This window comes from Clarias gariepinus, chromosome 23 (assembly GCF_024256425.1).
Source record: "Clarias gariepinus isolate MV-2021 ecotype Netherlands chromosome 23, CGAR_prim_01v2, whole genome shotgun sequence".
Lineage (NCBI taxonomy): Eukaryota > Metazoa > Chordata > Actinopteri > Siluriformes > Clariidae > Clarias > Clarias gariepinus.
Window position 1 is genome coordinate 3553077 of NC_071122.1, and position 15693 is coordinate 3568769.

The 15693-nt window shown below is 37.1% G+C and overlaps 1 protein-coding gene across 2 annotated transcripts; it reads right to left on the reverse strand.

The window, feature by feature from the left end:
- Window positions 1–401: 401 nt before the first annotated feature.
- On the reverse strand, window positions 402–8360 carry alas1 (aminolevulinate, delta-, synthase 1). 2 transcript variants are annotated; one of them, XM_053484324.1, is made up of 11 exons: window positions 8330–8360; window positions 4829–5030; window positions 4402–4575; window positions 4103–4219; window positions 3380–3602; window positions 3094–3278; window positions 2638–2817; window positions 2386–2550; window positions 1034–1302; window positions 777–939; window positions 402–694 (listed from the first exon to the last, which is right to left on the reverse strand). In XM_053484324.1, exons 2-11 carry the CDS (start codon window positions 5016–5018, stop codon window positions 534–536), a joined length of 1827 nt encoding a protein of 608 aa, XP_053340299.1. In that variant the 5' UTR covers window positions 5019–5030; window positions 8330–8360; the 3' UTR covers window positions 402–533. The 2 variants fall into 2 exon arrangements, with proteins under 2 accessions (XP_053340299.1, XP_053340298.1); XM_053484323.1 differs by lacking the exon at window positions 8330–8360 and adding an exon at window positions 6194–6216.
- Between the last annotated feature and the right edge of the window lie 7333 nt (window positions 8361–15693).

A 15693-nucleotide genomic window follows, 5' to 3' on the forward strand; every position in this document is an offset into this window, starting at 1 on the left:
AATCTAGAAACTGTCAGGATCTTAACTTTCAGCTACTAAACACATGGGTTATTTGATGTGTCAGTGGATATTTAAAACCAAGTACCCTTGAACCCAAAAAGCTACATGTTAAACTAATCACTTATTTTCTGAGGTTTCCAAAAGTAAAGATGGCGAAGGGTACAGGGTCCTACACAACACCTTTAAGAGGGGCATTAAAAAAAAAAAAAAAAAAAAGTGTAGTAACTTGGTAAAGTAACATGGTATAATTTAGTTCTGTGGTTCTCACACTGAGGGTTCTGATGCTAGAACTTGCTTTCATACCCCAGGATGTCTGACTACTGAAAGACTGTATAACCCAGACAGCCTCATTAATAGTTTATTAAAATTAATAATCCGAAAATAAATAAATCACAAAAGAATAGTGCTCAGGAAGGTTTATTTTTTTTTGTGCACACAATTAGACATTTCTCTAAACGTGTAAAAATTTCTATTTCTGCAGTGGTTAGGGAACGCCGCTGCAGCCTGGTATGTTCATGTGTTTTTGTGCGTCGTCAGGCGCAGGCGGACACGGGATGACTCAGACCACTGAAGTACGAACGCTCTCTCTCGCTCATCAGCTCGAAGTGAAGCGGCTGCTGGCAGAAGTTACACTCACCCGAGGAGTGAGGCTTCAGCTGCAGACCCACCTCCTGCCATGCCTTTAGCAGCTTATCTGCAAACACACACATTGTTTAGCTAGCTTGGCACAGCCTAACCAAAAAGGCAGTGTGCAAGGTGTGTTTAATGTGACTCACCGACAAAGTATTTCATCATCTGCGGTGCGTGATGCGGCGTAGGGGCGATGCGGAGAAGCTCGTCCCCGCGGGCAACAGTGGGATAATTGATGGCCTGGACGTAGATGTTGTAGCGGTTCATCATGATGTCACACACTGCTGTGTTCTTCTCCGCGTTTGACACCTGATTATAAAATATAAACGATGAAAGATCAGTCTTACTGTCTGAATCCAGGTTATAATTTTTTTTTTATGTAGTGTGCACGCATGCACGTTACCCGGATGGGAATGATGTGGCTGGGGCAGTGGACTACTGGCAGCCCCGAGTCCATCAGCATCTGCCGCAGCAGCTTGACGTTGCGCTGGTGTTTGCGGCGTAACATCCGGCCGTCCTCGCCCTTAAGGACACGGACGGACTCGCGAGCGCCAGCGAGCAGCATGGGTGGCAGAGACGTTGTAAAGATGAAGCCTGCGGCGTACGAACGCACCGTGTCCACCAGCGTGCTAGTACTGGCGATGTAGCCTCCTACACACCCAAACGCTTTACCTGCGCGCACACATGGAAAAAAAAAAAGCGGCACTCAGACTCACTAAATTCCAGTTTTAATTCATGAAATAAAAAAAAAATAAATAAAAAAATTATATATATATATATATATATATATATATATATATATATATATATATATTTTTTTTTTTTTTTTTTTTTTTTTTTAAGAAAAACAATCATTGTTGCTGATTTTGGAAATAAAATTAATAAATTAACTAAATGGAGGCATTCTGAAAAAAAAAAAAAAAAAGGCTGGTTATAAAGTTAGAAAATGGGCTGTGTCTGCATGTGCGTGAGTGAAGGACACAGTCAGTACTGTATGAGAGGATTCAGAAGGTCTTTGGTGTTGTTTCTGAGGAATGTGTTTGTGCAGGAGGGACAGTCTCAGGGTTGATAAAAAGAGCAGCCCTGATTTTCATGTACCACAGCTGGAGCCAAAATGTCTGGAGTGTGTGCACGTGTTTGTGTGCATGTAAGCAAGCCATTATCTCCAGTCATCTGGTCAAAGAGCTAGAGTCTTTTGGGAAAGCGACATAAAGACACACAAAGAGAGAGATGCACGCACACAGTTTCTGGGCAACAGGTTAGCAGCTCGAGTAAATAATTCCCAGGAGGGGTGAGATGTCGAACCCAGAGCTGTGCTGTCACATGCACAGAATAAGAATAATGAAGGCACAGCTGGGAGTGACAAGTGTGTTTACCAGTGTCTGAGGGAGAGTAATAAATTCGGCCAATCTAATGGCTCCAGACCCCCCCACCCAAAGTTGTGTGTGTGCTTTACACACACACACTAAAGAGCTGCCTGCATCTGAGGCAGCTCTCACTGCACTCATAACTCAAGGAAAGTTTTTATAAATACTAAACATTGTAATAGTGCACACTAAGAAACATGTTCAGATGAAATTAATATGTAATAAATGTTTTTTTGCCATAAATGTGCAAAAAAAAAAAAAAAAGTTTATTTAGGCTACAATTAATCTTTCATAAACTAAATCCTTTTCTATAAATCATTATATCGTTAAAGGTCCTGCTGTTCTATGCCCCCCATATTCAAATGAGAATTTTTAGCAAGGTTCTCACCAAGTGTTCCAGAGATTATGTCCATCTTGTGCATGACTCCATCGCGGTCGCCGATCCCACCCCCTCTCGCTCCATACAAACCGACAGCGTGAACTTCGTCCACGAACGTGATCGCACCGAACTCGTGAGCGACATCGCACATCTCCTCCAGGGGACAAACAGCACCTACGGAGGGAGGAAAGAAGGTCAGAGGTCCCGATTACTGTTTCTGCTGCTTTCCCAGCGAGGTCACCACCGACCCTACGTGCTTACCATCCATGGAGTGCACCGTCTCGAAGGCCACAATCTTGGGTGTGGATCGATCAGACTTTTCCAGGAGCTCGCGCAGGTGTTCCACGTCGTTGTGGCGAAAGATGAACTTTTTGGCACCGCTGTTTCGTATACCCTGGATCATGGAAGCGTGGTTTCCGGCATCCGAGTAAATCTCACACCCTGAGGAGGGAGAATAAACTGCACTGATCATAGGGCTCGAACCTGGACCACAATGCTGCCCTCTGACAATATGACTGCATAACAATCCCTGCTATACGTCATCACCAAAATGGGGATGGGTCCCCGGTTGACTATGGTTGTCCTCTAAAGGTTTCTTCCTATTCACATCTCAGGAGGGTTTTTCCCTGCTACCATCATTTTGATTCATACACACTCACTTTCCCAGTGTATTTATTAGATTAAATTTTTGCACTCTTATTTTAAAGCATGAATTACCTGGCAGCATTTTGGCCAAAGTAAACAGCGTGGAATCGTTGGCCACGAAACAGGAAGTGAACAGCAGTGCCGCGTCTTTCCCGTGAAGGTCTGCGAGCTCGTGCTCCAGATCCACGTGATACTTGCTCGTCCCTGATATGTTCCGAGTCCCTCCAGCACCCGAGCCATGCTTCTGTAATGTATCCCTGCACGAAATGACAGTTCCTGATTAAACCTGAACTGATTGTACAGAGAGAGTTAAAACCAGAGACAGAGAGAGCAATAGCTAGCCGCCACAGTGACTCACATCACAGTCTGGACGACACGCGGGTGGCGACTCATCCCCAGGTAATCGTTACTGCACCACACCGATACGTCTCGCTTGTAACTCAGAGACTCCGTGTAATCGTCAGCCATGGGGAACTCTGTGGCACGCCGGTTCACCGTTTTAAACACACGGTATGTGTGGTCATTCTTCTTATCCTCAATCTTCTTCTCGAAGAAATCATCATAACGGAAGTTGGAGACAGCTTGGGAAGGAAAATAAAATATATTAACAAAAAAAAATGAAAATTTAGAAAACCCTGAAATTTCACAGCAGTGTCTGCACGCATGTGTGTAGAAATAAGTGTGCATTTATAGCTCAAAAGAGGAAATGAGAGATTAAAGCACTGTTTCTGTCTCAATCTGAAAGTGTAATGTAAAAGTGATGCTGTGTCGAGTGCAGTGCAGTAGAGTGAATACTTTAGAGGAGAAAAGTATAGTACAGTGGAGTCAAACGGAGTACAAAGAAACACAGAAAATATTTTTACACTACATTTAGGTGACACATACTGGAGATTAAAGTGGAGTTAAGTACAGTAGAGCGCAGAGAAATACAGTGCAATAGAGTAGTCAAGTAGAGTAGAATATTTAGGAAAGTTGTGTACAGAATAGACTTCAGTAGAATCAAGTAAAGTAAGTCGAGTAGAATGGAGCGGAATACAGTTCAATAGAGCTGACTGTAGTATAGAGTGTGGAGGTGAAGTACATTTTGGCATGTTCTCCTGTAGTAGATGTGAAACCATGGGTGGACGTTGCTTCATCAGTTTCTTCATCAGACTTGCATCAGGTTTCATGCTCTTAATCAGCTCTGCTGCCGACACATCTGCATCAACACATACAGCACGGTAAACCTTATGGAATAAAACGCAGACCTAAACTAATATTTTTCAGAATCAGATATTAATCACAGACTCACAAGTTCCTCTGTAACATGTTTAACTCTCTTAGCCATTCAGAACACACCTTCACTCTAACGTATATACTGATATATAAAGCGTTATAAACCTGGCTGCATGGTGCGGATTTCGGAGACATCCTCCTGCAGATCAATGCTGGCCTCACGCACAACGCTGCTGTTATTCTGCCTCATTTCAGCTGCTAGGAAGGGGCATTTGGATGCCGTCGTTCCTGCTGGAACCTTGAGGTGACCCGCTGGCATTTCAGCGACAGTTTTAGCCTCTATCGGGGTGGGGGATAATGGGTTGGGGGGATAGAATAACAGTTAAATTGCTCTGACCACAAAAGATGATCAGTTTTTAAACACAGGCTAAAATCATGCTAAACCTGTAAAACCTTGATGTCAAACGAGTACAACAAAACCTTAAAAGCTTTTTATTCTAACTAAATTATAAACTTTTTATCTTAAAGCTAAAAATTGTTCTTACTGTACACTGGGCCCTGTGAGATAACATTTTCCATGTGACCCACTTACCCGTATTAACGATATCATCACTCTTCTGGAAGCTGGAGGGAGAAGAGCAGATGGAGCGGGCGAGTGGTCTGGACGCCAGGTCCATCATCACGGGGCATCTCACAGCGTAGCTAACCAGAGTCTTTCTCGCCTGCTGGAAGAAGGCCTGGGGGACGCGGGACAGGAAAGGACAGCGGATGATGGCGTCCATGATTGTCCAAATCTAAAAAAATAAAAAAATAAAAATTAAGAGATTTATTTGTGGTGGAAGAAAAAAAAAAAAAAAAAAAAAAAAGGGTTTATTAAAGCAAAGCCACACACAAAAAAAAAAATATTTCTGAAAGCGTTTCTCGCTTGTTGTTTTGTACAGTAGAAGAAGGAGCAGCACATGCTGACCAGACAAGTCGAGGAACAGAAATGATCTGGTTTCAGAAAAGAGTGAATAGTTATAAGCGTTAACCTCTGCAGCCTGAGATCATTTTACATCAATGGAACAGTTAGGCATTTGATCTTGTGACTTTAGCAAGAAACAAGTTTTTGCACTCACTACTGTTCAAGCGTGTTTAAAAGACAGCAGGTGGAGAAGGATATGAAGAACCTGCTGATTGTATAGTTTATAAACCAGACAATGAGACAGATCAGACAGAGACAGGCCGTCTGGATGTGGAGAAGGAAGCGTTTATAAGGTGGACACACGATGGAAGAATGAAGTGAAAAACTTTCAGAGTTTAAACCATGCCCACTAACACTAGCTACTGACGCGACAAAAGCGTACATGTGGATCAATATAGTTATGATGCAACGATGGAGAGATCAGGAAAACTAACAAGATAATTTTTAAAGTTTGGTAAATTAAATTAGATCTCAAACCTAGACAAGACGTCACACGCTGCACATCACAGGAGTCCTAACTTTCCATATATAGTAATCACACCCTGGTTAAACAAAGCTTCCTTATTTCCCCATTTCTTAAATATCAGTCTACTACTTCCTGTTCTTACCTCACTTATTTCTGGATTTCCCCTGTCTAGTTTCAAGTGACAGACTGCTTACAGTAAGTAAACATACAGAAATCCAAAAATCACAAAAAATAATAAATAGCAAGATTAGGAAACGTGGATTAGAAAGACAGGTGGAATTTAAGAAGGAGAGCTTTAAACAGGAAGCATCATCAAGAGGAACTGATCTGGAGAAAGTGAGATGGCAAGAACAGAGTTTGAAGAGGGAAACAAGGGAACAGATGAACAAGAACAGGAAGCTGTGACCATTTATGGACATTACAATGAGAAGTTTAACACTGATGATGAGAATTAGCTTTAATCTAAATTTCGTAATGTTTGTAATTATGCAAAGACAAACGTGTAAAAGTTTATAGTTTTTTTATACTTGTACACTGAGGTTTGGTGTTTATGTTCAGTTCCTTTGCTGTGTTTCGGTAATTTCAGCATGAAGGATGATTCTGGTGAAACAGGACATGAAGAAACCTGAAGTTGCATGACTTAAACCACACGTTAAACCCTGTATTTGGACATCTTTTTCTTCTGCACTTTTCTTGCGTATAAAAAAAAAAGAAAAAAAAAAAAAACACTTAAGGTATAAATGGGCTGGTTTGTGCCTGTGTGCTGAGTCATGTGGTTCCTGGCACAAAAATTGGATTAAAACACCGAGGCCTCAGAGGGGGAAATTAACATCGTTATCTACCCAGGCTTCAGGGACACGGGCGTGTTCTGCTCCGATATGCGAGACAAACAGACAACCTCTATGAAGATCTAGGGTTCAGTACAGTGTATTTCTTAGCAATCAGGTCTAAACATTCGCAGGAGCATGTTTAGTTTCAGTGCAATAAAAAAAAAAATCCTGCTTTTTAATGAAGTTTATTTTTTATTTTTATTTTTTTTTTTCCAGGCTGTGAAAAATATTTTTACAAGAATGTGATTAAAAGTCTCACACACACTAAAGCATTCCTGCTTGTCCAAATCAACCAGTCACAAATGGATCGAGTCCTTTGCAGAACTCACACCAAACAAGTGAGAGTTAAAGCCAAACAGACTAATCAGTTAGTGCAGAAGATCATGACCTTAACCACATCTCTAATCAATAAGTCGTCTGGGTCACAGTAAACACGCACTTGCTCTGATCCGTGAACACGATTTATTATAATTCCTTACCACTTTAGAGAGATAGAGGGATGCCCTGCCGCAGGATTTAATTTTAATTTTTTTATTATAATTAAAATCAGAGAATTATTTCAGTCCTGACCAGGTGGGTCAGTGAATCCTGTCCGAACTGACTCAGTTAGCGTGCCAGCGAATGCATGAAAACTGAGTGAATCATTTAGCGGACTCAAACAACTCGAATGAATGAAATGATTCATTTATACACGCTGGGTTGATTTAATTTTTAGAAACAATGCAGGATGTGGAACAGACAGACGAGTTGCTGAGAGATGGCAAAACCACACAAGCTGATTAGTGTTCAGTATTCAGCACTGAAGCTTTAATGAGATCCAGCTGGTTTCAGTTTTACAGTACGGCCGTGTCTTACGGGACATGGGTTAATCACTCAAACGTGATTACCATTTAATCTGATAAACTCAAAAGGTAAAGTTGATTATGCTCCAGTTAATCTGAAAAAAAAAAAAAGCAGTAAACAAACTAAATTCACCATGACTAATGGTTTATTATTTAACTTGGAGCTGAAGCAGCAAAAAGTTTAAGGCATAAAAAGGTGTCAAATATCAAGATGGGCCTGTTTTTGTGCTGCGGGTCTTTAACACACTCGCACACAACAGGGTTTACAGGAACAGCAACAAAAACTAAATAATTAAAAGAAAATACTTAAATGGGATCTACATGTGACAAAAAAAAAACATAACCATAAAAAGTAAAAATTATGTAAATAAATTCAAAACTTTTAAAATCAAGTTTAATTCCAATTCCTTCATTACTGCTGTTTATTATTAAAATCAACACATTTTGGATATTTTCTACCCTCCTTAAATTTTAAATTTGGTCTTTAACTAGGCTACTAAACCATTTCAATCATATAAACTTGTTTTCCATAAAAAGTGTTGATTTACAAAATGTAAATATTATATAATGAGTGTGTATATACACAGTATACACACATTTACATTGTATATACCGCTCTAACAACCTGTCTAATTACATCTATACTCATTTTTTTAAATTTTATTATTATTTTTACTATTATTATTAATATTATTATTAATATTATTATTATTATTACTGTTGCTGTTAAATGCCCTGTTAACCTCAGACATCCACAAGGACACGTTAAACCTGTTAAATTCGTTACTGACAATTTTAAAAATGATTAACGCCGAGTCACAGCAGTTAGTCAATGGTGTGTAAAAGGGATTTTAAAAAATTGAGATGTTTAAAACAGAAGTAAATAAATCATTAGCATGCTAGCTCAGTGTGTCTGAGGGCAGGACAGATTAGCATGATGCTCAGTACGAAATCAGCGTTTTAATCCCACGCGCGCGGGTACATTACTCACCTGAGGATGTCCTGCTGTGTCCTGTGTGGAGTAAAACCGGTGACAGGTTAGTGGTCGATTAGTTCGAAGTTAGAGAGCGGAAAAAGCCGTGCTGAAGGTGAAGCGCTCTTATCGTTATCCTGCACTGAGGACGAACGGTAGGGCACGAGCGCCACCGCGGTCTTTTATACAGTCTCGCGACTGCGCGGAGCGGAGCAAATCTCGCGAGAGTTCCTGGGCGTCTCGTGGGCGCTGGTCTAAATTGGCTAGAGGAACAGCGTATGAGAATTATCTGTAAATAATAATTTAAAAAAATGTTTATTAGAAGAGTAAGTTAAAAAAAAATTAAGTGTTTGGATATCAACACCTGAGTAAACCATGAACAAATACTGACACACACACTCATGATAAAGGTGAAGGTGAAGGTCAGGGCAGTATTGTGTTTTCAGTGATTTTCTTTGAACTGACATTTTCTGGATCAGATTGATTGCACACACACACACACACACACACACACACCGCCAACAAGCCCCATCAACAAGCTTCAGGCAGGCTTGTCCTGTTGAAAAGGTTCAGTTCGTGGGAGGCCTGTACCTCGGTGGTTCCTGTTTTTTTTTTTCCTCTCAGCTGAGAAGGACAACTTGGATTTTCTTCCAAAGGGACTCCACCTCTCAATAATGTGTTTCAACATACACTAGTTAGAATTGATCTTCGAATCTGAAGTAGTTTAGAAATGATTCTAAAGGACATTCCAGACATGTCTAAATCCAAGTGTGTTGCTCAATCCAATAAGATCTAACACATATTTTTAATGTCGCACTGAGAAGTTACCAGATGAAGTCCCTCATCATTACTAACGTGAACTTGAAAGAAGTTTGGCTCTGCAAATTAAAAGACATTTCAGGACTTTCAGCATCACTGAGTTAATAATGTAAGTGGGTGTATATAATTTTGACCCTGTGTTGATTTTAGTAATCTGGTGCTCCAAACTCTTGTGGTTTTCTTCTATTAAACATTGAGTGACTGATGACATTCCACTGCGCTAAAGGATGTTTACAGAGACGACACCATTGACCATCAATACGTACAGATGGATAAAATTTTTTTAAAGAAGGTGAAACCAGCATTGAAGTCACATGACGGTAGACAAAGGGGACATGATGTTAATGTTAAACACATTTAGCTCAAACACAGAACAACGAGTATAACATCTTAAGCTTTGACAAACAAAGACATATAGATAGAGATAAAAAAAAAAGAATCAATGTTTCTATTCTATCTGAGAATTAACAACAAGCAAACTTCCTCAATGTTCGTAACATAACACAGATGCATGGCTTGTGATGGAGATTTTGTTGAGTCGTACCCTTGTGCAGAAGAAGAGTTACTCTACCAGAATGTGCAGTTCAAGCAGATGCCAACTTTTGCATTTCAGACAAGTTCAGCCCTTATATTCTTATTTACTTATTTATTATTTATTTTAATAAATGACATACTGACCTGTTTTGTGTTATTAAGAGCAAAATGGTAATTATAGTAATTTGCTGGTGGATTATAATTTTTATGCTTAGGTTTAGATTTTACTGTGACATACGACCACTTGTTTCTGTCTCTAATTAAACGGGTTCTGTTTAAATCCTTGTTCTCTTTCTAACTGTTTCTGAGTGAAATGGCCAACAGCCAAGAATGTGCAAACACTCGTTATCAGTTCCTTTCAGACGCATACTGTTTCAGCTCTCCTTGACCATCTGGGACAGACAACTACAGTATTAGGGGATGTTGGAGATAACTATGATGATAAAGAGTGGCTTGATTAATGCAGGAGTGCCATATAACTGTGTGTGGAATCAAGTAATATGGGGATTTATGTTCACTTGTTAGAGTCTATAATCAGTTGTATGCTTGAATATTTTTTATTCTTTGTCTTGAAACAAAACATACCAGATAAAAAAATGTGCACTAGAACTTAACATTGAGACTTTCGGGACACACACACACGCACACGCACACACACACACACACACACACACACACACACACACAGACAGCCCCCCTCCCCTTCCCCCCACACACACACATTCCTAGAAATTCCTTCTTTAAAAAAAACAGCTGATTCTCACGTACACATCACACGAGACCCAGCCGTGCATTACAACTCTCGCGAGACTTCAGTATTGAGGGGTGGAGCAGGGTGTTCCCACTCAGTGTTTTTGTCTGGATCAGTTTTAGTTCTGCTCATACATAAATTAAATTATTTATTAATAATAATAATAATAATAATAATAATAATAATTCTTAGTATTATTGTTATTATTATTAGTATAATAGGGATTTATGAAGTGTTATAAAGTGCTATAAACTATAAAGTGTTGCAGCCTGTAACACTTTAAGCACTTGTGTTCTTTTGGACTTGTTCCTTTTACCCTTTTATTTATGAATGTTAAAGAAGAAGTCTTTATTTGTCACATACTGTATACAGTGAAATTCTTTTTTCTTCATGTATCTCAGTTTTTATTAGGTGGCTGAGATCAAAGTGCAGGGTCAGCCATCATACTGTGTCCCCTGGAGCAGCCTGGTTTTGAGGGCGGACTTGCTCAAGGGCCCACAGCAACGATTTGATGGAGCTCGATCTTCTCGGTCAACCCTCTGATCAGTAACTAATAGCTGAGCTCACACTGAGCCACTCCTGATCACACATCACACATTCAGTCCTGATGATGTTAATGTTAAACACATTTAGCTCAATGACAGAACAACGAGTACAACATCTTAAGCTTTGACAAACAAAGACATATAGAGATCAAAAAAAGAATCAAAGTTTCTATTCTATCTGAAAATTAACCACAAGCAAACTTCCTCAATGTTCGTAACAGAACACAGTTACATACAGTAAAAACAAAACAGCAACAAAAAATGCCCAGGTTTCTAATGAGTAATCATCCAGTTTCTCCCTCTTTGATAAATACTAAAAGAAAACTGCTTCAGAGGTTTCAGCATTTTTATTTTATCCTGTGAAGTGAAACATACTGTATATAAAAGGTCCTTTTGTAAAGTTCTGTAAAGCTGTGTTGTGCAAAGGCGCTATACAAATAAAAATGGAAATACAATTGTAAAATTTGAAACAACAGAAATCATTCTAGATCAAATTTTTTTTATTTTATATTATGCAAACTTTTGTGAGGTTCTTTTTTTTATATATTTTACAAAAACTTTGGAACAAAATGAATGTGTGCAGTGAATGTGAATAAATATAAATTGTTTAAAATAACTTCTAACAAATAGAATAAAAATATGAAGTGCAGAGTGCAGAAAAAAAAACAGCTGTAAAATATCTAGTTAATACAATATTTGACATTGATTAGATGAATAAACACTAAAAACGAACAACTGGGAACCATGTAGCACTGTTAGCGTGACACACACTGATTTTTGTCTAATTGTGTCATCCAGGGGTCAAATTAGGTTACTACAAATAAGAACCCTATACGCTTCTGGTTTATTCCACGTGTTAGTATATTATTAGTTTCTGAATATTTTTTTTTTACAACAATTAACACAAAAACACACACTCACACAACAAAAAACTCATTGCTGCTTCGTGACAAGGACTATTATTATAAGCGCCGTACAAATGAAATTTAATAACCTCACAAATACTGCACTGTAGAAAAGAAAGATGTAAATGAACACATGGCACGCACAAACTGATCCTACATACTGTAGTCTTTTCATAATTAACCAGTGCACTGGCTTCCGTAGGAAGGAGTGTACAGAATTCCACTGTCTCCAGAGGTTGTTTGACTTGTGATTATCTAATGGGTGTCTGTATGAAAAGAAGTGTCTGGGATATGGTTTAACAGAGCAAAGTTTTAAATAGTTTCTGTAAAATGCCAAATTTGAAGATATTTATTTAAAAAAAATATGTGGAAAACTGAAATAATTTATCATTTGCATGAAAGATTTTAAAGCATCAGTAAACATTTTGAAAATCTTTAAGAATTTATGAGAGATTCTGGTCTATGTTGGTAATAAAGGGAAGGGATTTGAGTCTTCTGGGATGAAAGACAAAGGATTCAAGTCCAATCCATGAAGAATCTCACATGTGAACCAACTCATCATTATTTTAAGTTGGGCTGAGCAGTAATAACGTTTTAAATTGGGTCAATAATGTCAAGGAAGAAGGAAGGATTTGTAATAAATTATTTAATTAAGGAAGTACATTCATTTTAATAGCATTGATCCTTCCAGGAAAGGAGTTTGGCAATGTTGTCCACATTTTCAAGACACTCTTCAGGTTTTTTTTTTTTCAGGCGGAAATTGGTATCAAGTACATTTTTTTATTTAGGGGAAAGAAAAATACCTTATTATTTGAGTCGTGTCTCAGACATTTGAACGGGGGATTGTACAGTATGGACATGTTCTGGGGAATGTTAAAGGGTAGAGCAACATATTTTATTAGATTGACTTTGTGACCTGATGAAGCAATAAATCAGGCTATGGAATTGAGCGTTCTTCAGATGGAGTATAACCTCATCTGAAAAAACAAAGAGATGCTGTGAGAGCCCACGTACAGTATTAGGGTAATGTAAAGCACTTCTAGACCTTACAATTCCTGTTTATTTCTTATATTATTCCTGATAATATATTATAGTTTAAAATTTTAGAAAGTCTGGCAGGTTAATATCAGTGCCTTAAAAATGACATTGTTAGTTTTAAGACTGAATTTACTATTTGTTTGTGTGTGTGTGTGTGTGTGTGTGTGTGTGTGTGTGTGTGTGTGTGTGTGTGTGCGTGCGTTACAACCAAAAAAAAATATATATATATGAGATTGTAACTGCAGTTTTAGGGAAGAAGAGACTCCATGTACAGACATACAGTATGTTATCACTTGTACATAAATGTAGTAAAAGTACAGTGTGAGTGTGTTATATGAGATATATTTTTATTTGCAGGACCTGTACAGATCAGCTGAGGAAATAGAGAGTGTCACTGCTGCTATTAAACAGGTTAATATCGAAGTGTGTTGTAATATTCGTTTGTTCTTATGTTTCTTATTGCTGCTGGTCTCTGAGAGCTACCAAACAGATTTCGTTGTATCATTACAATGACAATAAAGTCTCTCTTTGTCTTAATGTAGAAATTAATTTAAAGGGTACGACCTGTTTAGACAGCGTCTTTGTTTTGTGTCCAGACGTCCAAGTCAGTACTGAAGAGTTCTGACACAGCATACAAGAAATGTCCAATAATCCTCCCGAGAGGAAATTCTATCAATCAGAAGAAGGTACTGTAAATATCACATTCATTATGTAAATACAAACAAGAAGAAACACAAACAGCACATTAGAGATTTAATGAAATAAGTTTTTAGTCTGGAGAAGAACCACATGTAGGTAAGATAGTCAGGGGTGCACATACTTTTTCCCAGATTGTGTTTCTGTTAGCATGGAAGTAAATATTTAAATATAATTCCTTATTTCTTCCTGACATATCCAGTTTAATTAAAATGTGCCATTGGCTTTATCTTTTTATCTCATTACTCACAGGCTTTATAGATAATAAAAAAAAAATAAAAAAAATCCTATTGCAAATTTACATTTAAAATTTGTATTTTATTTTTTTTATTGAAAATTCTCTTTTTAATTTAATTGTAATACTTTAGAGCAGAGAAATGAAATCTTTGTATTCTATACTATCTTTCCATTTTAAGCCACGGACAATCATATAAACATTTCACGGCATCTTACACTGTGTATGGTTGTGTATGTGACAAAAAAGAAATGAATTAGAATCATAATTGTCCAGTCTAATTCCGTCAGACGCGTTTATATTGCAGCCCCAACGAACCACAGCATCTACAGGTACACTCACCAAAACAGATTCATAGACCATCTGAAGAATGGTGTTGCAGATGTTAAAATTGTTCTTTTATTTTGTTTTGTTTTTAGATGAACTTAACTTTGACTGCCACTATTAATATAGAAATCTTTTACCCAGAAATTCATTCTGATCTGATGAGGAGGTTTAGGAATCAGCGGGTTAGAAGTAAGTTAGACATGACAGGATCTCTTCTTGACAACCAAAACTTAACAGGGAAGTTTGGGAAACTGCAGTGTATATGATCAGCACTTTTAATGTAGCAGTTGGTCTACTATCTGACTATTTCTAATCACTCGGGCTTTAGTCAATATGTTCATTTTCTTTTTTGCCTATAAAGGTTACAATTCATGATAAACTCTCATCAGAGTTTCATTAATTTCACTTTTAGAACGGAAAGCATTGCAAATATGAAAATAAAGTTGAGTAAATGTGACTTGTAAATAAGAACTTTTATACAGTATTTGGCAATACAAATACAAATAAAATATTTAAATGTTTCTTTTTCACCCTGAGAACAAAAACGTGTTAAAAAGAAATTGGGTTTTCTTTTCTTTTATTGATTTATTTTATTTTTTTTGTACAAAAGGTTTTGGTATATGATGAAATAAAACGATAAATATGATGAATCTACCTAACAAGTTTAAAATATTTATTTTTTGCAATATCTGTACAAGATGTATAAGCCAGTACATCCATTATACAATGTTGTAAAAAGATCCCTATGGTTATATGTTATAAAGAAAACTATTTTAGCTTTCTTAAACAGTATTAGGAAACATTCATTTGTGATGAAATTGTGCCACCTAGTGGTCAGCCAACGTTACTGTAATGCCAAACTTAAATTCGGTCAAATTTCCCTTGTTAATTTATTCTATTTTTATGAGATTTATGATTATGAGATGGACTATCGAAGCACTAACTCAGCAACAGTTATTCTGAAATAAAAAAGCATAAGAGTAATCTAGCAGTGAGTTAGTTATTCATTAAACTTTGAGATTTTAGATATATAATATAATCTAATTCATTTTTAATTAAAAATAAAACAACCTCAAATAAAACTGCAACAACTGAAATAATTAAAGTATTTTCTGCATTTGTTCATGTAAATACATATGAAATTAATGCAATTGCCAATACTTATCAGTCTTATCAGTACATTTGTGCAATATTATTTTCTATTCACTTATACTGTACTACATTTCAAGTGCAATATCAGTATACAGATTATATTTTTAGTGCAATATGTAAAAAGTGTGCTATATTTAATTCTATTTTTGCTTCTATTTATTGCACTTTTCTTTTAATTTTTTTTTTCTTGTATTTTTACTTTTCCTTGTCTCAAGTTAAAAATTTTTTTTTTAAATTGATTAATTAAATTAATCAATGCAATTGTATGATAAAATGTATGACCAAGTCAAAGCAATTTCCCTCTGGGATAAATAAAGTTCTTTAAATCTTGAATTGAATCTTGAATAAGTAATCAATCAATCAATCAATTAATCAAACAT

Coding starts and splice junctions, on each gene's coding strand:
- alas1 (XM_053484324.1), bottom strand. CDS start 5,018: ATGGACGCCATCATCCGCTGTCCTTTCCTGTCCCGCGTCCCCCAGGCC. Junction 4,220..4,401: donor AATCCGCACCATGCAGCCAG/GTTTATAACGCT, acceptor GTGTTGATGCAG/ATGTGTCGGCAGCAGAGCTG. Junction 3,603..4,102: donor ACAGGAGAACATGCCAAAAT/GTACTTCACCTC, acceptor TTCCTTCCCAAG/CTGTCTCCAACTTCCGTTAT.